Source organism: Microtus pennsylvanicus, chromosome 7 (assembly GCF_037038515.1).
Source record: "Microtus pennsylvanicus isolate mMicPen1 chromosome 7, mMicPen1.hap1, whole genome shotgun sequence".
NCBI lineage: Eukaryota > Metazoa > Chordata > Mammalia > Rodentia > Cricetidae > Microtus > Microtus pennsylvanicus.
Genome location: NC_134585.1, coordinates 45,651,916 through 45,676,489, shown reverse-complemented (window position 1 = coordinate 45,676,489; position 24,574 = coordinate 45,651,916). Strand labels below are relative to the sequence as shown.

At 41.2% G+C, this 24,574-nt stretch overlaps 1 protein-coding gene across 3 annotated transcripts in view; it reads right to left on the bottom strand.

Annotated features, from left to right (window-relative positions):
• Kcnq5 (potassium voltage-gated channel subfamily Q member 5) overlaps positions 1-24,574 on the bottom strand; it is a 534,457-nt gene that overhangs the window by 46,815 nt on the left and 463,068 nt on the right. The window contains exons 9-11 of one of the 3 annotated variants that reach the window (XM_075980633.1): positions 23,503-23,529; positions 18,378-18,434; positions 14,461-14,681 (exon numbers count right to left, since the gene is read on the bottom strand). In XM_075980633.1, the coding sequence (XP_075836748.1) occupies positions 14,461-14,681; positions 18,378-18,434; positions 23,503-23,529 (305 nt within the window). The remainder of the gene's footprint in view (positions 1-14,460; positions 14,682-18,377; positions 18,435-23,502; positions 23,530-24,574) is intronic. The other 2 variants (XM_075980634.1, XM_075980635.1) reach the window with 2 other exon arrangements.

Here is a 24,574-nt window from a genome sequence, read left to right as displayed (position 1 = left end):
TGCACAGTACACAGATGAACTTTGCTGGTGACTCAAAATACATAACTCTTGATTTCAAATGTGAGTTTCTTGATAAACCTTGGGTCTACAAAGGCACAAGGTAGGTCTAAGGTTATACCCAGAGGACATTTGACAGCTTAGGGTCTTCTGGAAGGAAAGCTGTAGAATGCCTGCACAATTCAGGCAGGGAACTATATTTCCTGCTGACCAGAACCATTTCCTCTACCTTAGGAAGGCGACAACAAACACTAACAGAACTTAGAGCTGTCTGTCAAACGTCATGTTTGATTATACACAGAGAGCTTTACCTGGATTAGATATCCAGGTAAAACTTTCATCCAAGTTGAAGTAGAGAAACATTTCTGCTGTATAAATGGGTGCTTCATTAAAAACCAATAAAAGCAATGGTGGTCTGTAGGCTATGTCTTCTGAAGGCAATGATATCAAAAGGGTGAGTCTCATGGAATCTCAATACTAGATAAAGAAGTGCAGGCAACTAAGGAATACTAAGAGCAACAGCAGTCGTCTTCTCTAGGGAAGGTCCCAAAGATTGGTTATCTAATACTGTCTTATTTAGAGTTTCTGTTGCTGTGAAGAGACGCCATGACCACGGCAACTCTTAAACAGGAAAACATTTAATTGAGGCTGGCTTAAAGTGTCCAGGGTTTTAGTCTATTATCATCATGGTGGGGAGCACTGTGGCATGCAGGTGGACATGGTGCTGGAAAAGAAGTTGAGAGTTCCACATCTGTATCAGCAGGCAGCAGGAAGAGAACGGCACACTGGGCATGACTTGAGCATCTGAGATCTCAAAGCCCACCCCAATGACACACTCCCTCCAACAAAGTCACACCTACTCCAACAAGGCTGCATTTCCCAATTGTGCCAGTCCCTAGGAGCCTATGGGATCATTTTATTAAATCTACTACAAATATCAAGTGGTCCAGTCCTGAAATCATATACATACAAGTAACTTTATATGGGTTGGGCAGGTTGTATGTATATTCATATATATATTCACATATATATATATTCCTATGAATATAAATACATGCATATAAACAAAGAAATGGAAGCTATGCATTTGATAGAACAAGGGAGTGAATGTGAAGGGTTGGAGGAAGGAAAGGAGAAAAAGATGTAACTACATCTTAATCTCAAAAAAATCAAAAGAAGGGTGAATTCTTTGAGAGGTGAATAAACCATTAGGGAATAGTCCTCTGAATGAGTGGAATTAAGGTACTTATCAAACAGACCTAAGAGGTTCCTTGCTCTTCTTTCATGGGGAAGTGGGGTCTCAGCAGACAAAGGATACGCCAATGTGGTGAACTTAGGATTTTAGACTCTGGAACAATAAGAAATGTTTACTGTCTATGTTCATGGTATGATTATTATAGTGTTCAAACTGTTTAAGATACAACCTTCTCAAGTAAACAAGGCTGTTACTTGGAGTCTGTAGTGAGAGACACTGGACCAGATCTTGAGGGTCAAGAGCAGTGTGGGGGACACAGAAGAAGAATAGGGTGTGTGTATGAATAAAGAACCTAGCAAGTTGAAAGAGAAGGACACAGAAGGAGCTGAGTTGAAGCAACCTCTCTGGGTGTTCACTAATAACGATGAAGGCCTGAAAGGGCCTCCTAGAATCCTGATGAATTTTGAATACTTTTTGTAGATTTCTTCATAGCTGGATAACTGTTAAGTGGACCATACAATAGAAAGATACATGGAGTGTAAACTTTCAGGCTTTGGATCTGGTCTTATCAAAACCTTTTGTTTTTGTTATTAATGCAAACCCTCAAATTTTGACACAGAGTTTACAGGCATGTGTAAAATCCTCAGTCAGAACCCTACACTAGGCCTGCATACAAATTCAAATTGACTATATAGAAGCCCTACTCAGAGGTTTCCTTAAAAATAATTATTTCAGAGCTGGGTATGGGTGGTACACGCCATCCATCACAGATCTCTGTGAGTTCTAGGCCAGCCTGGTCTAATAGTGAGTTCCGGGTCAGTCAGGGTTACATATTAAGACCTGATTCAAAACCTCAAGAAATTATCTGTTATCACAATGCTGAGATACTGTCAGTTAATTTCAGATAGTGTCAGGCAACACCATCTACTGTAGAACGTTATAATCAAGGTCAGAATGAAATTGAATCATCATTATGGAAAGTTGTGGAAAATGTCATTTTGTGGAAACACCAAAAAAAAAAAAAGTCAGTGGGGGAGAGACTGAGAAAAACACAAGCAAAGAAGACGCTATTGGGAAACTAGTATAAAAGCAGGGAGGTTGAAGTTCACATACACGAAGTAGTCAAAGGTAAAATGATGAGACTTCTGGGAGGAAAATATCCCCTGGGAGTGTATAGGCGAGTACAGGTTCAGGATATAGCAATTGTCAAAATCATTGTGTCAAAAATGCTTCCTTTTGTCGGTGCTCTCAGGGATTTCAAATCAGTATCTCACACAAGGTTTTTAGTCGATTGGTGTCTTGGACCCGGACAGAGGTTAAAGAAGAGAGAAAGAGAGTAAACTCCCTTCCCAAGGATTTGAGGGTTTGGGTACTTTGCCGTGGGTATTTGTACTGCTGTGCTCTGGTTTGTCACGGCAGAGCCCCGTGTAACGCGAGGTGAGTGCTCACAAGTGAGAGTCTCCTCTGACACATGCACGCATCTGCTATGCTTGTAGGCACAGTTGAGCTAATCATAATCACCAGTGTCAAAAGGAAGCAGTTTGAGGAATGAGGTGCTACAGGGCTGCTCATGGGTGGAGAGGAAAGCGACTGAGTCCCCTTTCCGGCAGTGGTGGAGATGGCAAACACACACGGGTTGTATATGAGGACGGACGCATAGTTGAAATTCCTCCCATTTATTTAGTTATTTTTGGTATTTGAGCTAGGGCCTTGTTATGTATCTCCTGCTGGTCTTCAACTGGCAGTCTTCCCACTTCCCCCTCTCCAGGGCACGGATTATAAGCATGCACTAATGCCTAGCCTCTAACTTATGTTTTTCTCGTCCCTCCTTTACCCACTTTGTCCTTTTGAAATTCAAGGAGTTAGAACAGTTAAGACATTGAAAGCCTCTAACAGGATAACAGAAGGGATGCCCTCTTCTAAATCTGACTTTTATATTAAAACAAAACCAAGGGAAACTCTACCTTGACAGAGATGTCTGGATACCCATGTTCCATTGTTCTAATTGCTGCTCTATTCGCAATGGACAATGGGATACACCTAGATGCCCATCAGCTGGTGAGTGGATAGTGGAAATGTGATACACACACGGTGGTATTTTATCCATTAATAAAAAGAGTGAAGTTGTGAAATTTACAAAGGAATGAATGGATCTGGAAAAGACACCGAGTGAGTAATTCAGGCCCTGAAACATGAACACCGTATTCACTGTCTCATGTGATGCCCAGCTTCAGAGGTTTAGATATCAGCATTTAAGCTGCAGGAAGTGTTGGTGGTGTCTGGGAAGCAAGAAAGGAGCTAAGGGATGTGGGAAGCCTTAAGAGGAGAAGAGAGTGAAAGACAAGGCCTATTAAAGTTGAGGATAGGGAATGATAGTCATTAGAAACGTAAAATAAAGATGAGTCAGGAGAATGGGGAAAGGGGAGAGCAGACCAGATGGATAACAAGAACAAAGACCATATGAAAGTGATGTAAGGAAACTCCCTACTCGATATGCTGACTACAACACTAGTGTAAAAGACAGAGCTTTGGTCGGCTGGAGAGATGGCTCAGTGGTTAAGAGCACTGGCTGCTCTCCCAGAGGTCCTGAAGGTCCTGAATTCAATTCCCAGTAACCACATGGTGTCTCACAATCATCCGTAATGAGCACTGGTGCCCTCTTCTGACCCACAGGCACATAGTAAATCCCCCTTCCCCACGCCTCTCTCTTTAAGAGCTTTGGACAAAAGTATGCCACATGGGTGGAAAACGTTGCTTCCAGAAATCATGAGTTTTCAAACTAAAATCTCAAGTTAAGGACACCTCGTTTTTAGAGTTGCTGCCGAGAAATGTCCCCGAACCTCTCAAAATAACGCAGGCTATTGCCCTTCACTGCTCTTAACCGCCTTTCAGAATTGGATGGTAAGATCCTCCTGCTGAAGATGCCATGTTCCTTGGTCAGACGATAGAGAAATAAAGCTGGAAGCTCTCTCCCTGCTGGCCAGTGTTCCTAGTGCTGCAAGTTGCTATGTCAGCTGCAGAAGGATAGAATTTGTCAGCAGTTTTGCCCAGCCAGTTATGGGCCATGTATACTATAAGACCAACTTGCCAGGCATGGCATGCTGATGGGTGCAATAACTTTTTGTTGTTGTTGTTGTTGGTTGTGGGAATGCCAGAGAGGGTGGTAGTTGTAACTAATTGCTCTCTGATTAAAACTGAGGTCCATACTATGGGAAGGAATACATGCCTGGTATGATAAGCCAAGTCAAAACTCTACGGTTGTGGAGGTCATAGGTCCTACCAGGTGGGGACCTGCTACTTCTCTTTCAACTGATGATATGTTGTGAAATCTTTTAAATATTTATGTTTATAACCTTAGGCCAGAGTTGTTAACCTTGGGCAGAGATAGATGCTCTCTGTCTCTCACTATTGCTCTCTTGCAGTGGGTGAAGGTTAATATAGAGACTTATAGCTGAGAATACCTGACCGAGAAGTCATATATATATAAGTCATATATCTATCTATCTATCTATAGATAGATAGATATACATCTATATCATCTTCTCCAAGACCTAGGAATGTTACAGAGGAGGAACTGGAAAGAATCTAAGAGACAGATGATGGGGAGAAATGCTGTGAAATCCCTCCATCTGGATATGACACAGCCACTGTAATCATGAACACAGAGCAGCTAAGTATATCCACATAGATTCTGTACGTGACTGGGTTCTTTGACATTCTACCATGTTACAGGTGCTCCATTAACCAGTCCCCATCCCTTCCTGAGGAATTACTGGCAGTTAATGACTGCCAGGGGAGAGGGTGACTGGACCAATCTCAACCAAATTACTCCCTATGCACACTATGCAAGCAACCTTAATATACTCAGTGGCCCAACGAAAATCATGAAAGGAACAAAAGGGCTAATTGGGCAGAAGAAACCATTTAGAGAGAGAGAAAAGGAGATTACATTGCATAATGGGCATGAAATGTAATCATAACACATTGTATATGTGTATGACATTTCTAAAACTCAATTAAGAAGACTAGACATTTAGATGAACAAAATATACATGGACAGAATACATAGGATAAAATATGTTCAACGTATTTTTCCTGACCTGAAGGTCAAAGCAGTTTCTTGACTAAACTAGAAGTTACTCTATGTTGCTTTTCCCATATCCAGTCCTCAGGTCTTAAGCTTCTAGTGTATGCAGTCACCTCCCCTCCCACTTGATCAGATGCCTTAGGAAAGTCTGGTCTCAAATTAAACTACTGACTCATGGCTGCCAATAATGGTCCTACTCCCTAGTATAGGAAGAATTTTGCAAAATCAGATGTGAATGGATAGCTTATAGCGGTTTTTAGAACCTGTGGGTCACGACTCCGTTGACAAACCTCTAGCTCCAAAATTACAGTTATGAAGTATAATAATAAATTTACTGAAATTAAACAAAATTAAAGGAATAATTTTGATGAAAATAATCACCAGAACACTAGGAACTGTACTAAGGGTCTCAGCATTAATAAGGTTGAGCACCACTGTTTTAGAAATACAGAGACATAAGGTGGACTTTTTACTGTTTTTGAAAATCCTTCAAGGTGTTTGGAACTCCTCAAGCTATTTTGCTTCTTCCCTTCCTGAAGAAGTGAGCATATTAATATACAGAATCAAATGAAAGGTCACAACATGGCCCCAGGGTGGGAGAGAGTCATTGGTAGCAGTCATAGAAACGGTGAAGGCTAGACATTGATATTAGAACAAGTTCAGACGAAAAGGATTTAAAACTAAGACTTTGAAGTGGACAGCGAGTTGTAGCCCCACCCTCAATTACAAGGAACTGTATCCACCACTGAAGGAAACTGTGGAATTTGAAATAACGGATCAATGAATAACCTAGTCTCTGCTTCACATGTCTGCCATGAGTTTCCTTGTCACTGGGACTGAGGAACTCTGAAGCTCCATCTAAACACTTGGCTTCCACTGCCTCATCCCTCCGGCAAAGAGTCCAATGCTGTGTGGGTTTTGAAAGCATGGAGACAGATCCACCTATAGAGTTCCCAGTGATATTGTTTGCTTTGCCTTCATAGGAAAAAGCATCTACCACCCAGGGCTTATGAACTGGAGAGTCATGGCGCATGGAAGACACAGTAGAGCCCATAGGCTGCAAAGGGAATTGTGGCCAGCAGACACGCCTGTTATACAAGAAGGGAAGCTCCCGAAGAAAAAGGTTCTGGCAGACATCTGACACTTGACTGTTGATTCAGCACAGCTTAAATAGACTGCTTTCACTGAGCCTCTGGGGACCTGCTTTTGGAAGTCAGCCCTGGATGTCAGCCTCATAGGTCATTAAAATACATTATATTAACAAAACAAATCCAAACAGGGACTTAGTCTGGACAGGAACATAAGAAATGAAAAAAATCAAGGCAATATAACTTCTTCAAAAATTAAGAGTGCTACTGTAATGGATTCCATTGAGAATAAAGTAGCTAAAACCCCAAAGAATTGCAAAATATGATTAAAATGATGCTCAACCTAATAAAAAAGGATTTAAACCAGCTTTTAAGTGAATTCAAAGATAATATAAATAAACATCTGAGTAAATCAAGAAAGATAATGCAGGATGAGAAAGAGGGATTAAGTAAAGAGATAGAAACACTGAAAAAAATTAAACAAAAACTTTCAGAACAAGTGTCTCAACACATTGAATAACTCAGAAGAAAGCCTCATCAACAGATGTAGCAGAGTACACATTACCACAGCCTGAAGGTAAGGTGGATAAGCTGGACAATTCATGTAACACTAAAGAAAGAAGCAAAATAAGAAGAAACCATGCAAGGTTCCTGGATGCCATTAAAAGTCAAAGCTTACCAAGCATGGACAAGAAAAGTGTAATTTAAAGACATATAAAGCATATTCACCGATACTGAGGAAATTTTCTCAAACCTTGGGAAAGAGATGGTTGTCTAGATCTTAGGAGGCATCTAGAACATCAAACACATAGAATGCTGCATCAAGCACAGAAAGAAAACAGCCGCTAACCCAGAGTGTTGTATTCAGAAGAGTCATCTTTCCATGACAAACACTAACTACAGCACTTCATAACTGGGCAATATCACAGAAGGGGACAAACCATCAAGAGGATGTAATAATTCAAGTCACATATGTTCTCCGGACATCAGGACAAGCATTTTTTTTTTCATTTTAAAAACAATCTTATTTTAAATACCAACCCCATTTCCCTCTCCCTCCTGCTGTCGTCCTCCCACCTTCCCCCCACCCCACCTCCCATCCACTCCTCAGAGAGGGTGAGGCCTCCCTTGGGGAGTCAACAAAGTCTGCAGGACAAACGATTTTAAAAAGCAAATATGATTGGGCATAAAGGCACGGATCAACTTCAACAAAATCGTAATGGACGACACCGGTACTGTACTCTGACTGAGAGGCAATCCAGATCTGAAATATCAATAGAGATAATGAATCTTCTCCATGAAAGAGCCCCTTAATAGGTCAACCAACCCCAAGTCAGCACTAAACACATATGCATATGAATATGAACAACACTAGGTGGACTCGGCTGTGTTCTCTCTCTCTCTCTCTCTCTCTCTCTCTCTCTCTCACACACACACACACACACACACACACACACTGATAGTAACAATGAGGAGTCCATGAATTTGAGAGGAAATGAAGACATGGAAGAAGTTGAAAATGAAGGGAAGAAAATTGGGAAATCATGTAACTACAGCACTTGTATATTAAATTATCAAAAAATTGAATAAAAAACATCAAAGGAATATCAGTTAAATGACCCTATATATCAAGAAGTATCTACAAAATATCTACATCAACAAAAGTCTACCCAAAAGCTGCAGAATACATCTTCTTTGCGGCTTCTAGAATCTTCACCCAAACCAACTGTACACTGCTTTTAGTTTTTCCAGTTGTCTTGCTTTTAAGGACATAAAGCAAGTGTTGCAAAAAGTCAAATTGAAAAACAAAAACTTGCATATTCTATCTAGTCACAAGAGGAAATTTGGAAATTAACTGTAAGGGAAAGAGCAGAAAATAGAAGAACGTAAAGAGATTGAACAATTCATCGATGTTTAGTGGGCCATCAAGGAAATCACGAGGGAAAAGTTTAAAATCCTGGAATCAAATGAAAATGAAAACACAGTATTTCAGAACCTGAAAGATACAATAAAAGTGGTCCTGAGAGAGAAAATTAATAGCTACAAACACATTTAAAAAAATCAGAGAGATCTTACACAGATAACCTAATATGCATCTCAGGGACTTTCAACAACAACAACAACAACAAGCTGAATTCTAAATTAGCAGAAAAGGATAATAAAGGCTGTGTCAGGCTGCACCTCCACCCCCACGCTAAGCACAGCAAACAGCAAGCATCCACAAGGGTGTCCAAAACATCCCATCATTGAGAGCAGCTAGAAGGCAAAGTATTTCCAGTAAAGGTTACTTCTGTTCATCCACAGGCTAAAAATGTTCATGGTGGTAAACAGAAGCTAAAAGCTCACCTATGAAGACAAAGTTCAGCAGGGAGCGCACCTGGATACCTCGACTTCCCTGTTTGCATTCTGTGCGATGTTTGAAGCCTCTGATTTAATAAAGTTACTTTTGTTTATTCTCTCGGTCAGGCTGCCATAACCATCTCTGCTGGGTGTTGGGAAATGACCTGACAATGTTTCCCTATCTATTTGCTTCTCCTATGTATCTACTATTTGCTGTTTTTCTTTTGTTTCCTACTTAACACGCTTGCTCATTCAAACCTGCAACCACAGTTAATGCATATCATTCTTTGTACAGAACACCTATTTTCTCCCATATGCCTACTCTAGATTTAATGATACAGATACTTGAAACCAGAAGAACTGTTTGGGAAAATGAAAGAGATCTGTGGCAGGTGAAGGTGAGGTCCAGGCAAGGCAGAGCTACTATGCACTGAGACTCACTCTCTGTATGTATGTATGTATGTTTGTATGCATGCATATATATGTATGTATGCATCTGTATGTATGAATGTATCTATCTGTCCATCCATCTAGTGTGTGTGTGTGTGTGTGTATCTAGAGTTATGTATATATGTATGCATACCTTGACATTATGCTGGAAGAGGGCAATAGATCTCATGGAACTGGAGTTAGTGATGATTGTGACCCACTCCGTGGCTATTTGGAACAGAACCAAGGTTGTCTGCACTAGCAGCAAGTGCTCTTATCCAATGAACCTTTTCTCCCATGCCCCCTCCATCCCTTCCTCCCTCTTTTGAGATAGGGTCTCAGTGGCTCATGTAATCCCGTCTGGGTTCTGGCATACTCCATAGCTGAGGCTAGCCTTGAAAACCTGATTGCCCTGTTGGGATCACAGAAGAATGCCACCATACCAGTCAACGGAAATTTCTTATGCAATCCACCACTTTGTACAGCAAATTTACACAAAAGAAATGTTTGTAAAAAGAAAGATAGCAAAAATTGTAGAGAAGTGAAGCTAGGGTTTTTGAACTTTCTTATTACGAACTCCTTTATAATGGGATTGTAATATGAATCACATTATTATTTAAGATATTCTGATATGCTTGATTTGTGCCCACAGCCAAACACAGCATGACGGTACATTAGCTGAGGAGGGATAGGAACATGGGTAGAAAAGAGGAAAGATATCAATAGTGGCAGGAACAAATAAACAGGACTTAAGGGAATTCAGCATCTGGAAGGTGTTCATCATTTTTAATTTACCGAGATTCCACTAACATGAACCTGCCTTATCTCCTGCACCTAGATGGTGTCAATCTTTCAAGAGCATCTGGTGAGACTGGAAGTACCTCCCCTAGCAGTGTGCAGTATCCTTGGGTATTGCATAGCAGGAGAGTATTTTCCCCTAATCAGAAGCAATGCAGACCGTGTTAAATCAACCATGCTGGTTCATGTGTGTGGTAGCAGCTAGGACTTTGAGAAAGGGGGATAGAACAGTGACACAGTAACAGACTTGTTGTCAGAGGTAATTTGGCCTGAATCAAAGTGGAAGGATGAAAGCAAGGGCCAGCTAATGGAGAGAAAGAATAAGCTCAAGGTGCACAAGGAGGAAATAGCAAATCTACCTGGAGCCCAGCTATCCTATGACTGTACATTAGAACCATGAAATTTGATTGCCTGGGCATGTGCTGCTATGCCCTTCCTTATACCTGTTAGGTCTCAGGCTAGTTTCTTGTTTTTAAAGCTCAGTTTCCTCATCTAAGAAATGGTTACAATAATGTTAATTACATCATAACTCAGGAATGTAGTCCATTTATAGAGATAAAGCAAATAGAACAATGTATGTCATAGAGGAGTCAACAGAAGTTACCGTTATCATTATAATCCGATGTTCTCATGATAAAAATTGAATTTTCATGCTACCTGGATTCTAAAATTATTCAGAGACAGAAATGCTACTAAATTACTAGCATGGCATTTCTGCCAGGTATTCTAGGATTTATCAGATTAGAAGATATCATTCAGATCACCTTGCTTAAAATATATCTGCTATAAGAATACATGCCATAGTCCTTAGAATTGATTTTCTTTATTCTGCCATTTGTACATTTCTAGATTGAATATCTGCCAGCTCATTGCCATTTCTTTGATAATCACGTGTTTGAGTTACTGGGAGGCACTTGGGACTTTCTTAAATATGACATGTTAATCTTCTTAAAACCATACTGAAGAAGACAAGTGGATGTTTAATAAACTGTGTATGATTTGTTGCATTATACCAGATTCACCAGGAACTGTTTGCATTTAGAGACTCACCATAAACTTTTGCCATTTAGAAAAGGACGAGATTTTTATAAAATGTAACTTTTAGTTATTAACTCACAGGCATACCTGGTTTCAATTCTTCCTCCTTCTATTCACGCACACTCTTTGAGAATGCTAATGAGCAATGAAATATAAAGGAGCAGCTGAAAAGCACTCTAGAAGTGAACAAATGGACAGACCTTGGCTAACTGTGAGTCAGCTGTAGTGTTGCTATGTATTATTTTCTATGGGCAGGAAGTGGGTTTTAGATATACTCATAACCTGGAGAGACACTAAAGATTATATATATAATTGAAGGCCACATTTACTTGATAGCTACTTTATTTTTTTTCTATGAAAAATGTACTTCAAAAATTTCCAAGACCCAATTTCAAGCTAAATCATAAGTAAAGACTCTTGGCTATTGGATTAAATGAGGAGTCAGGAGCTCCCATCTCCTGCCAGTGAGGAGTCCTCAGAGCTACTTCAACAGGGCAGCAATCAGTTCTGTCTTCACTTGGGGAGTTCGGAATCAATTGAGATGGGGCTCAGCCAGGGGAAAGTAATTCTTTTCTAAGCAAACAGAATTGCACTTGTATGAAATGATCTAGAAAGTGTAGGACATGAGACCTTTCCAATCTGCGAAGAATAGAACTCCCTTTTTTCTCTTTTGTATCTGACTTCTGAGATATGTCTGGAGATACAGAAATGCTAGGGTATGTCGTGCTAATTCCAGTAAGTCTTTGAAACTGTCCTTCTTTCTGGTCAAACAGTACCACTAGAATTCATTTTTTTTATGTTCAAAATTCAGTTTCTACAAATTTTATAATTAAATGGGCTTAGCCAACCATACTGACCTCACGACGAGGAAACGAAGACAGGTTTTGAATCCCACATTATCAGAAAAAGGGTTCATTGCAATGTGTACTAATTATATATTTAGTACAGTGTGAAGCCAGGGTCAAGGCAGAAGTAATGGACACCCCTGAGCCTGCCAGGGAACCTGTTACATAAGCACAGCATCTGCCAAGGTGCTGAACTGTGTCTCTTCCAATTCATGGGTTGAAATCCTTACACCCAGTAACTCTAAATGTTACGATACTTGGAGACTGGGTATTTAAAGAAGTGATTAAGTTAAAATAAAGTTATTAAGGTGGGACCCAATCAAATATGATTTATGTACTATACAAAGAAGAAATTTTTGGACACAGACAGGTAGAGAGAAAAGACTATGTTTAGACAGAACCACCATGAAGAAAGATGTCCTTAGCAGGAACCACCTTTGCCAACACCTTAGGCTGAGACTTGTAGTCCCAGACTCTGAGACGGTGAATTTCTGCTGTTTAAAGTCCAGTGGGTGGTACTTTTTTATGACAACCCAAGGAACAAGCTGCGTTTGCAGCTGTCGAGCATCCTTGGAGGATCTCTGCACTGAGTGAATGCTGGGCCACAGCAGAGCCAGGCACTTCTTGCCCTGCTCAGTAAGGATATCTTGAAGTAAGAATTTTGGTACCCAATAGGTCAAGGACTGTTAGATTAGAAGGGAGGGAGAGACAGTAAGTGGAAGGGATAAATTTTTTTCTAATGTACTAAAATGTCCTCCTTGGATTTCTTATTACAAAAGTGTCACATGTTCACTGTAGTAAGTACTGGGAAATACAGGTGAAGAAAATGAAGAAACTGTGTTGTGGCCCCATTTGTTTTTCAGACTTTTACACACACACACACACACACACACACACACACACACACACACACACACATCTGTGTATGCAGCGTATAACATACATGTAAATGTACATGTCTAAAAACATTATGATAGGTGTGGATCTGTCTGTGTAGGTCTGTAGGTCAGCCTGCCCTTGAACTCATGATATCCTGTCTCGGCTTCCTAAGTGTTCAGATTACAGGCACGCATCATAACATCTGGCCTGCGATCACCCTTGCACATCGGTCAGAATCATTTCCAGCATCTGGTACTGCTTCGTTCATCGGTTATAGTCTAGAGACGGAGCTGATATACGGATGTGTCTAGTGTTTGGCATATGCTACGGCTTTGATATTTATTTGCCAAACTACCTTACACAAAGGATGCATCTGCTCCTATTGGCATCGATCTCAAGTCCAATGACCGTCTTCTACCTGTTGCCAATCACTGTAGACTTAGCTGCCCTTAGGCTGTCTGTGAATTTCCTCCTAGGGAGCAGGGGAAGGGAACTGGAGGACACTGAAAACCGTGTTAGCAGTGACTCAGGATGCTGCAAGTATTCTTGATGAGGAGGGCACAACACCGGAGGTCAAGGCATTTCCTAGCTTAGCAGAGCAACAGGTGAAAGCAAGCGCAGCAGGATCAGCATGTCCTTGCCACTGAAATGGGAGACGAATCTCTGCCAGGTAGGGTCATATCAGGTCAGCCTCGAGGAGACTCTCCGGAGAACATGACACTAGTTAAGAGTGTGGGGAGTGAGGAAGCGTGAAACAAGGACTTGTGCTGCTCTCTTGAGAAGGGAACGGAGGTCTCTGAGGAAGCTGGAGGAGCTGGCAGGCAGAGGTTCCAGAGGTTCACTGCAGGGAGCTGTGGTCACTGCAGCTATGACCCCTGGTTGTTTGTCGTGTCCCCCGAGCTTTGAGGGCCTGGGAAAACACAGGTTATGCTAGGGAATGAGAGTATAAGGCTTGGTGGCCTTTGCAGTTTGTATGCGTTAATGGAAGGCGCTATTTGATTCTGGTTCTTTGCCCAGCATAAGGGATCCCGTGGGAACACACTTAAAAGGAAAACAGAGTTAATTTTTGAATGAAAAAAAAAGTATTTCATAAACATGAAAATTATGTGTCACTCAATAAAATGTTGGCAGGAAACCTTCTGCCACGGGAGATGATAAAATAGGTTAATTCCTCTTGGGAGAGACTTTTATTTATCACGAGGAGGCTCAGAGCTTTGCACGGGAGCCCTTCATAATGGGGAGCGGCTGTGTGTCTGTGGTAGCTGGTTCATGGGAGAAGAGAGAAGAGAGTTTTCCTTGCGCCCAGGAAGGTGCCGCTGCCACTCCCATTCCAGGATGCTCACAATGGGCCTGCTCATCTTTCTACTGTGGGTCTCTGCTGGCCACACATAACACCTACACCAGCAAGGAGGTTGCAGTGCTCTTGAAATAAATATAGTCTAGATAAGAGGCAAAGAATTAACAAAATGGTTCATTTCTTTCTCTTAAAACAATGTGGTACCAGGCATGGAACCCAGGGTCTTGCACGTGATAAATTCTAACCTTGTTCCATATTTCCAGTTCCTTGCCTTCTCTGAGATAATTTAGCTGTCAAAGTTGCCTCTCAAAGCTAACTTAATGTTCTGGATATTCACCCATGGCAACGAATACATTTGCAATAGAAAGAAACAATTTCTCTTCCCTTCAATGCCACCACAGAGAATGAATTATTCCACAGCCACCCCACAGCCTAACGACCTACACCGTCAGGAAAACCAGGCTTACCGTCTATCACTGGCTTCGGCTGCGAACTCTTGAGGCGTAGGGAGGGCCGGAATCGGGTTCGGTCGTTGAAGCTCCAGCTCTTCTGCACTTTGGTGGGGCTGCCCTCAGCAGTGATGTCAGTGCTCGGGGACCTCCTGTCACCTACCGAGGCTTGTCTGCTCTTAATGCTCTGGCCCCTCGGGCTAGCCATGCGCACTCGCTCCTTGAAACTCAGCTTCTGACTGTGAAGAACAGAGCCGTGATTATCCCATCTCAAAACTTCCTTCCGTTCCACATGGGCAAATGATCAGAGGGAACTCTAGAAGGTCATACACATCAATAGGCAAGAGTGTGTACCGCAAGTAGGAGCACAGAAATAAATAGTTTCCTTTTAGAAAAAAGAAATTAACTGTATTTGATTGTGGTGTTTGCATTCACTTGGGATTAGTTTCACTCTTATGGATAAATGCATGCTTCTTGGATTTACATAGGAAGAAAAGAGACCAGGTACAGCAGTGTGTACCCAATTTCACTGAATATAATCAAGAATGGGTGTGCAATTCACTTTAAAAACTGTTGGGTGATTGTAGCTTTCCCTTCCACTGCTGAGTTTGTTTGTTGTTTTTTTTTTTTTTAAATTTGTTTGTCTGGGAGCTCTTTCTTTGTAATTCCTAAGCATCTCTACAGGTAAACAGGGATGATGATTACAGATGTACCTACATTCAGCATGCATTGTATATCCCAGGCAAGATTATGATATCCATAAATTCATGCAATCTCGAAGCAATTGACAGCACTGCACACACATATTAAACACGCAACACTTGACATTAACATTCTCCATTCTTGGGAAGAGAAACCACACAGGGTGGAACAGCCTCAACATGTAATGAATGGGATGACTGACAGAAGGAGATGCAATGTTCACTAGCACAATTTCCTGCTATGAAACAAGCTATTGATTTGCTGTGGCAGCTACTGGTAAAATCACGTTTGTTTAAACATTCTGTTCTCTGATGCGAGGTAGGATCGAGCTGTCGCGGGCTGATCGAGGATGTATTAACAACAAAACCCCAATGCATCTTCATCCTTTCGTGGTTCAGGCATGTGTCTTGTGTGATGTTCTAGGAGGAGCAGGTAGGAATCCTACAGACATGGGCTGCCGAGTTCTCTGGCTCATGTGAAGACAAGAATAGCATAGCTAAGGGGGTTTTAGAGTCACCCTAGGAACTGCAGAGAGTGTTGCATGCCCCGATTTTATGTTCTTGTTTCATTTATAAAGCGCTGTGCTCTTCATGAGAAAGCAGCACATTGTTATCAAGGTGAGGGGCCCAGGGCTCCTCAGACACTAAAGAAATAATGGGGCAATGGATTGGAGGGTGAGTCGCCTAGCCCAGCTCTTGGTGAGTCATGCCGCAGCCTTTGTGGGGGATGAAGGCAGCGTGCTTATGGAGAGGACCGTTTGAGACCAAGTGAAGGCCTTGTCTCTTCCACTTACCGCATTGTCCACTGTCCCCAGCTGCAGCATGCCAACAGCAAATGTGTTTAGTGGATATGTGTTTGGCAGCTAACAAGAGATAGTAACATTTGTCTTTCCATGCCTAGTTGCTTAACATCTGGTGTTCTAAAAAAAGGTACCATGTTTGGTGTGAATTTGCTCACATGAAAACACATCATGTCATGAACAATGGTGGCCAGAGAGTTTGGTTAACACTAACGGAGTTGACCATGCAACCGACATCTCCTGTCCCCAATGCAGACACAGCCACTTCCAGCATAACCAGCTGAAGGCACATGCAGGCTGGGCAGTTTTGTGATGAGGTCACGTAAGTTCAAGAGATCTGTACGACAGCCCCATCAGTCACAGGGTTTATCTGTACTCGACAAATGTATGATTAAATGAGAGATTACATTAAACAACGCAACAGAAAACATCCTAAGACCACATAGATTTATACTCTTGCTATTTAGAGAAATCTGTCAAAGTTAGGTCAAAAATGTTTACTCTCCTTTAAAACGTTTTTAATTATAAAAATTTCCAATCCTTTTTCTTAAATTCAGGGCATCTGTACCATAATTTAAATTTATGACGATCTAGTTCAGAAGACATATGCTCACTTCTGCAACTTTATTTTGATGAATGGCTGCCTCAAGGAGACACGGCCACCACTTCAAGTGTCTCACTGTGTTTGATCTTGTCTTTAACTTTTCTGGAACTGCTAATTACATAGAAGGTTGAGTTTAGAAGCTGGAAAGTGATTTTTCTCCGGCTCTCAAGTTGAACGAACTTCTTTCCTATCTCAACTAAATGAACAAGAAACTGAAAAAAAAAAACCCAACATAGATTCTATTTTATCCTTTTTTAAGAACTTCAATTTAAAAAGGGTAGAAAATTTCTAAAATAAAACAGCATCAAATTTACCTGATTTATGATGACAAGAATGTTTAGAAATTGCTCCTATAAAATGCATTAAGGGCACCTCTAAACGTAAGTGGAAAGTGGGAGGATAATCTCTAAATCTCAGCACATTAAGATTGATATAAATTAATTCTAGGCACCATTTCCTTTTTGGTTTTCTTTAAATTTAATTTATTTTGTATGTTCGGGTGTTTTGTCTGTCTATGCATCTGTGTACCCTGTACATACCCAGTGTTCAAAGGTCAGAAAAGAACATGAAAAAACTATTTAAGTTCATGTGTGGTGGCTCTTGCTTTAATCTCAGCACTTGTGTGGCAGAGACTGTCAGAATTCCAGGCTAGCCCATTTACATAGCAAGTCCAGGCCAACCAGGGTTATGTAGGGTAACTTTGTCTCAAAAAAATCCAAGCCAAACCAGACCAAAGCCAAACCAAATCAAACTAAACCAAGACAAAAGTCTAAATCAATTTCAACAATTTGCAATCTAAAATAGAGACAATGCAATGTTTTCTTTTATCTTTAAGAATCCGAAAGTTTAGAGCAGCAGCCTAATCCAGATCGAATTTTTTCCCAAGGAAAAGTTTTGTTGGTATCCCCTAATAATGGAAAGTTTTCTTTATTTGCTGTTCTATTTCTCCTTCGGAAATCAACAGAGCATCTTGATTAGATGACCAGTAAACTGATTAGATAGCTGTTACTGAAAATACACATCAATTAAAATTATAGACACTTTACTGCTGTGTAAAAGTTTCCATTACTTTCTTGTTTTTTTTTTTTTTTTTGACATTTATAAAGATGACTTTTGAGGAAGGTTTTCTGTCACAGCCTTTTCAGGAAGCATGCCAAGGATGATCCCCAGGAGAGCAAGTAAATCTCTCTTTGGAGAAAGGAAGCAAAAGGTCGTGATGGTCATTGATTGGGGCATCTTAGGACGCAATCCCAAGTTCCCAGCTGAGCACCACGCTCAAGGGAGCCCGCGCAATTGCTCTGTAAGGGAATTCATCCTTCTCTAGAACCAGAAGTCCAAATCACTCTGTTGGCCCAGCATGCACGCCATTGTTAGAAGCTCCCTGCCAGGGAATCTTGTGGACTCACACCTCCGCAGTAATCCACTAGGGCTTACAAAGCCTCCGCTATTGTTATACATAATTAGGGCTTTAGCCCTTCACAGGCTAAGCACTCTACAAACTGTCGCCTCAGGCACAATATGGCAACCCAGCCATTAACAAACCAGCGCGTGCAAACAGCTTAGCGGTTGTCCAGCCACTAGGGGGCGCCAACAGGCTGACTGCCAGTACTATGCCTGCACTTTTTTTCCCCCCTTTTGTCCCTGTGGTAGTGTATTAAAGCAGGCAACAGGCAACAAGGAAAATTACAAGCACGCTGAAAACCTCATCCAAGAAGTCCCTAGGAGAGTGAGTCTGTAAACAGGGCCCAGGTGTAGTGGCGTAACCTGGTCATGCACCTGAGGTTAGTTGGCATTCTCAAATCTCATGTCAACAGCTGGGATGCTGGGTACCTCTGCTTCCGTGAGGTGTACACTCTGAAGAACTTCTGCTTATTATTACAGAACTTACTAGGAGTGAGGGAAATAGAGCAGCGCATTACTATGTGTCTCTCCGACAGCACAGAAATGAGGGCTTTCTTTGTCTAAAGATAAGCCATCCGATTTTACTCTTTTTTTTTCATATATATGTACAAGAGAAGACAGAGCAGGAAAGCAGTAAGTACTCTGCAGTTCAATTGTGCTGCCTGAGACACAGCAAGGGCTCTTATGGTTAGGCTGAAACAATTAGGTCGGAAACAAGCATTACAAATGATGGTAGTATGTGTTAGGATATATTTCACATGAAATGGGCTAATAAATATAGGAGAGCACAGTAACTTCTGTAATAAGTATCAGTGAATATAGCATACATAACGGAGAATCAAATATTTCAGGAAATTTAAGGACGACTCTTCACAAATCAACGGAGTAGATAACATTAGTTGGTCTGGAGTTAAAACCACACACACATGCAAACACACACACACAACACCCAAGTTCTTGGTTTGTGTGAAACTGAAGTTAGAGTTAGGATAGGTAAATGGTTGTCAAGTTGATTACCTGGTCAAAGGTAATCAGAAGAAAGGGTTCTGATGACCAGTTTGTAAATATAGAAACATCGCTTATTTAGTAAGTCTTTGGCTATATATAAAAGAGTAAATCCTTCCCTCCTATAAATAATGTGAACAGATGGAAAGAGGATTTTTAAACCCTCTAATACTTTGCTAGTGAGGACCAGAGTTGATTATCCTGGGGGAAAAAGTGGAGTCTAGTCTCACTGAGTTTACTTTAACAATATGTGTAGGTCATTCTCTATACACAAAAGAAAAGCAAGTAGAAGAAAAATAAATGCGAAGAAATGTAAGGACCCACAGTCTCTTTCACAAGCGTTCTAGAGATATTTCCCAGGAGCCACACAACCCGATCGAACACACTGTAGTGGTTCGACAGAGCACTCAACAAAGGACACTACCCGAATGCAATGTCCTAAGACAGTGCCACCTTCGCATGTGTGACATGCATCTGCATTCAGCTTCACGGGAGCTTGCCAAAGCAAGCTTAGACAGCCGGCTGTCGTAGAAGGCTGAAGAGGCTTTAGGGATGCTTTATCAATGGAAAATAAGGCTCTGATTGAAACAGGTACCCGTCTGCCACTGTTTACCCAGAAGACAGGACAGGCAGGGAGATTTCCAATTAACCCCTCACTCTCCGTTGGTATCATCTGCTCTTGTCGGGATAGAAGCCTCGGCAGGAAGAAATAAAACCCTCCTTATATCAATGCAACAATTTGTTGGCCCCTATGATGACCTAGTCAAGGAGGAAGGGAGGAGAGATAGAACGGTGGTAGGATGGCCAGATGAGTTCGCAGGTAAATTCTCTTGGCCAAAAATGACAACATACACCATTCAGGGGAGGACTGTCCCATTTAAAAATGAGTTGGAAATGCTATTCAGAGAGAGGATTAATGAGAATAGAATCAATAAACCTATCACAGTATATTTTTTTATTGAAACCATTTTAGTGAGAAGATGGGGGAAGAACTGTAATGGAATAACCTTGCCAAGGAAGATAGAATTATAGTCCAAGTAGGGGAGGTACCCGATGTGTATCCAAGGTAGGCAAAGATTCATTGTTTTCATTAATACCCAGTTAAACTATATTTATAAAAAGCTTCACTTAGATCTCATAGTCATAGATGAGCTTTGTTGAAAGCGTATCTTAGCTTCGTAGAAAGTAGAACTTCTCTTTCAACAAGAACACCCCAAAGCAGTGAACATAATTAATCAAGGGTGATTTGAATGGTTTTGCCCTCCATCCGTTTGCATGCTGTGTTTAGTCTCCTCTGTGGTTGGTCCTCTTATTCAGTGGCAGAGCCAGCTGCTAGTGTGAGGTGCTGCCTGCAGTGCTGAAGGCGTCTCCAGTTTTTTTTTGTTTTTGTTTTTTAACAGAAAGGAAACCACCATGAGGAAGGACATAGGAGATTCCAGGCTCTGGGGCTGACACTTGTCTGTTCTATTTATCTAAGTCACATCAATACCCTGATGACCACAAAGGCAGTGAAGTTGGGTGGTACCAATTAGTTAATTCATTTGAAATGAGGTCAAGCATTAATTAGTAGTATTCTGAACCCAGAATTGCTCTTCTCTAAAAGAGCTTCATTATAAATTCATTTTCTGTTGTGCATAATTTGTTTCAGTAAAGACAGATTTGTTATTTTTAAGATGGTGTTGTTGTTATTGCCAATACAATCGTCTTTCTGTATTCATCACTACGATATTATAAATCCTGTTGTCTACGGAACACAAGGGAAAAGCTGAGGCAATAATACAACGGGAGTTTCAATGCATATAAATTTTTACAATAAATGTCAACTGTTTCCTTCAGGTTATTGCAGTGTCTTCATCTTAATGACTATTATTAGTATTATTTTAAATATTTATTTATTATGTATGCAATGTTCTGTTTACATGTATGCCTGCATGCCAGACGAAGGGGATAATATCATTATCGATGGTTGTGAACCACCATGTGGTTGCTGGGAATTGAACTCAGGACTTCAAGAAGAGCAGCCAGTGCTCTTAACCTCTGAGCCACCTCTCCAGCTCCATTAATGATTATTTTTAACTCTCTCTGTGTGTGTCTATGTGTGGGTATGTGAACTTTAAGTACAGTGACTACAGAGACCGAAAAAGAATGTGGAGAATCCCTTGGAACTGCAATTACAGGTATGGGGGTCCCTGACATGGATGCTGGGAACTGAATGTGGCCCTCCACAACTACTGCACCATCTCTCTAGTCCCACTGCAATAATTGTAATTACTAACATTATCTCTTTCTATTTATTTCTCTGCTATTCCTTTTGGTTGTGTATTGTAAAAAGTACTTGGGGTCAGGGACATTTTATTCTTCCAAGCAAGATTAATTTATTCAGCATCTTCTCTGTTATCCCCTTTACGGGAGATACAGTAAGTAATTGGGGAGCAAGAGACTGGCTTGTTGGAGGCTTGGGAAATGAAGCGGTGGCATAGGTATGGTTTCAAAGTTGTTTTGTCAAGTGTTCAATGACTGTTGAGAAGTGAAGAATTTCTCAGCATCATTCTCTAAGTCATGAACCCAGGTGAGAGCTTTGCACACTTTCAAGTCTACAAGTGAACTCTCTTTAACAACCTTAGTCACAAGTGTATTGAATAAATTTTAACATTTTTAGATACAACAGGATCGCATGAAATTTGAGAGATTTGATTGCTAAGTGCTTTTGAGTTGTGATAGCTGAGTTGAAGTTTCATTTTCTGATCTTGAGCAGAAGCTCAGCTTGGAATTCGTCTTTGTTCTCTGATATACTAACACTGGGGAAATGGAGCTTTGGTGGTGTTATGATTGGATTGCCAGAGAGGTCATGTTATGTTTATTCAAGCATAGATTCATGATCTATAATTTCTCCTTTGGTTGTCAAAGTTCCATTATGGAGGATGGAAGCAAGAAAGGTGAACCTCCCACCAGAAATTCTGTAACCCATGCCAAGAAGAGTTTCTGCTCCAAGACTTGGGAGAGAAATTACTCTTTGGGTAAACGGTAGATAGAAAGTGGTGAAATGAAGCCCTTTAAATATCTCTAAAAAGAGCAAAGCGTAACTTGTAATGGTGAGAAATTGTCTTGTGTAACTGTTTCCCAAGTTAGTAGTGACGACGGAAGATGGTGTGGTCTGTGTGGAATATGGGAAGAGGCCTAATGGTCAGAGTTGGCCAATTTGACATTCAGGTGTGTGCAAGGATGGTGCTTGGTCTAAAGACTAAAGACTAATGTTCTCTGGTAAGAGGTGTCTCTTAAAGAGAACTCTTTGGGTAGCTAAAACTCTCTGGAGATCATCACTTATGAATATCTAGCATTCTTTGCTCTAACTCTTATCATTCTGAAGTAAAAGAGGGCCCTGAATGCATTGGCTCACTTGCCCCAAGGGAGAACTTAAGGTTGTGTCTTGTACTGTATCCAGCACCTGCCATGGATGAAGGCAAGTGAGTTATGGTCTGGGTCAGGGAATCCTTTTTTTTTGCTTCTTTTTTTTATAGTAATAATGCAGAAATAGCTAATAGTGTCATATCACTCTAAAGGAAGCTTGAGAACTAATTCAGTACTGTGTCTATATTTTATAGTTGATGCCATTATAGACCCTCACTAGAAGCTATCTCAGGGCAGCAGGATACCTTGTTTCCTTTTTACTGAAGCAAATGGCAATGATGGGGAAAAGCCAAAACAACTCAAGCAAAAAGCAAACCCATAAGCCTTTATGTTCTTCCTTTTCCAGGCTTCTCACATTTCTTGTTGGTTCTGTCTGTTACTACTTATACTTCAGTGTGGCAACTTCCTGCCCCCAGGCTTTCAGGCTTTACTTGAAAATCTAGACCATTCCAGGTACTTAATCTATAGATGAAAGTTTTCTCTCTTGACTTCTATTTCCTCTGAGTCTTTCCAGAGGAGCAGCTGCCAGTCATCTGGGGAAGTTGTGGAAGGGCTGCCTTCCCCCTGAAGATGAGGCCTCTTCTGTGGAACTGATAACCCAAGTCAATGTTACTGCTCTCTGGGCTGGAAATATCCCACACAGACAGTTCTTATCTCTTGTCTCTAGTTTACCTTTTGCCAAATATAAAATTAGAAAAAGAAAAGACAAATATCTGATCACAAGGCAAGCACCCTATATAGGAAAGTCTATTTTAGACTGCTGCCCATGCTAGCAACATTCACAACCATTAATTTTTTTTCTCCTGTTAGGTCTTTCAATAACTGCATTTGAATAGTTTGGAAGGACTTTTGTTTGGGACAGTGGCAGGCAGGAACAGTCAAAGTCTGTGGTTATTATGCCCCTGAACGTTCCAGGCCTTCTAGATTGTTCAGAAGCACTGAGTGGGTTAGGGAAAGATACTTCTATTCCCAAGGAGGGGGGAAAAATCAATAAAACCCAGTAAACTTTGCAGGCAATCTTGTGAAAGGTCACTTTTAATCGGGCCGTATTTGTTGATCGATTTTACCCATGAGGCACATTTAAAACATCTGCGAGGCATCTGATTTATAAACAACATGGAGCGAAAGAGAAATCACAAACCTGCTGGACGCCTCCCCTTGTTCTTTCCTTCAGGTGCGCGCAGACAGAAGAGAAATGACGATAAACCAGTGAATACATTTACAGCATTTGATAATGGCCCCCAAAAGGGAGACAGGGGAAATCAGGTACCTTAAGTCACCTTTCTTAAGTATAGTCCATAGAAGCAATGCTATTTATAAGAACTGCACACAGCTTTCAAACATATGTTTTTTGTGGCAGATCTGAGACAGCACAACATTACTTGGCAAGGCCATTCCTGCCCACACACAGCAGAATACCACACACTGTTTGGTTAAGAAGCAGTGGTTCTGGTGAAAGCTTTGGCAAAGGCTCTCGGAGAGTTGCTGATTCCAGTGTCTTGGGCAGACTTTTGGCATCTAGACCTGCAGGCATTGATCGATGACTATTCTCTTGTCTTATCCGTCACTTTCTGAGACAGATTCTATGAAGAATTGAATTCCTTGGAGTAAAAAAGGTGCATCGAAAAATCTATCTGAGTCTTAACATCCCACCATTGGGTGGCACTGGAAATCACTCATTTGATCAGGGTTGGGCATTGGGAGCCTGGTGGAGGGTGGCTCATTTGCAAATGAATTGTGGACCTTGAACTCACTTTCTTCTGGGTCCCAGTGTTAAATGGGAAGGCATTACATCAGAGACTGACTGACCTGTGGCTCCTCAGAACACCTCATGGCAACCCTGCAGCTTGGTAATTGCCCACAGCTTCTGACTCATTCCTTGAGATACCTCATTTAGCTGGGCTTCAACCTTTGCAGAGCCTTCGCTCATTTTGAGAGGAAAGAGCAGAAAAAAATACTTGCCTCCTCTCACTAAACCAGAGCTGTGAAATAGAGATGGCTCAAATCTCATGTCTATTGTACATAAAAGGAACACCGTGGCCTGGAACGAGAAAGGAACGGCTCCATTCTAAGCATGGAAAGTGTGACAAGGGTTTAGGGTGCCAATTTCCTACATCTTCCAGACTCCAAGAGTCTTTCTGAGACCGAGCTTTTATTCTACCCATTGAGATGGGCTTGGGGAGTGAAAGCAGCAAGCACATCTCAGAATGCTG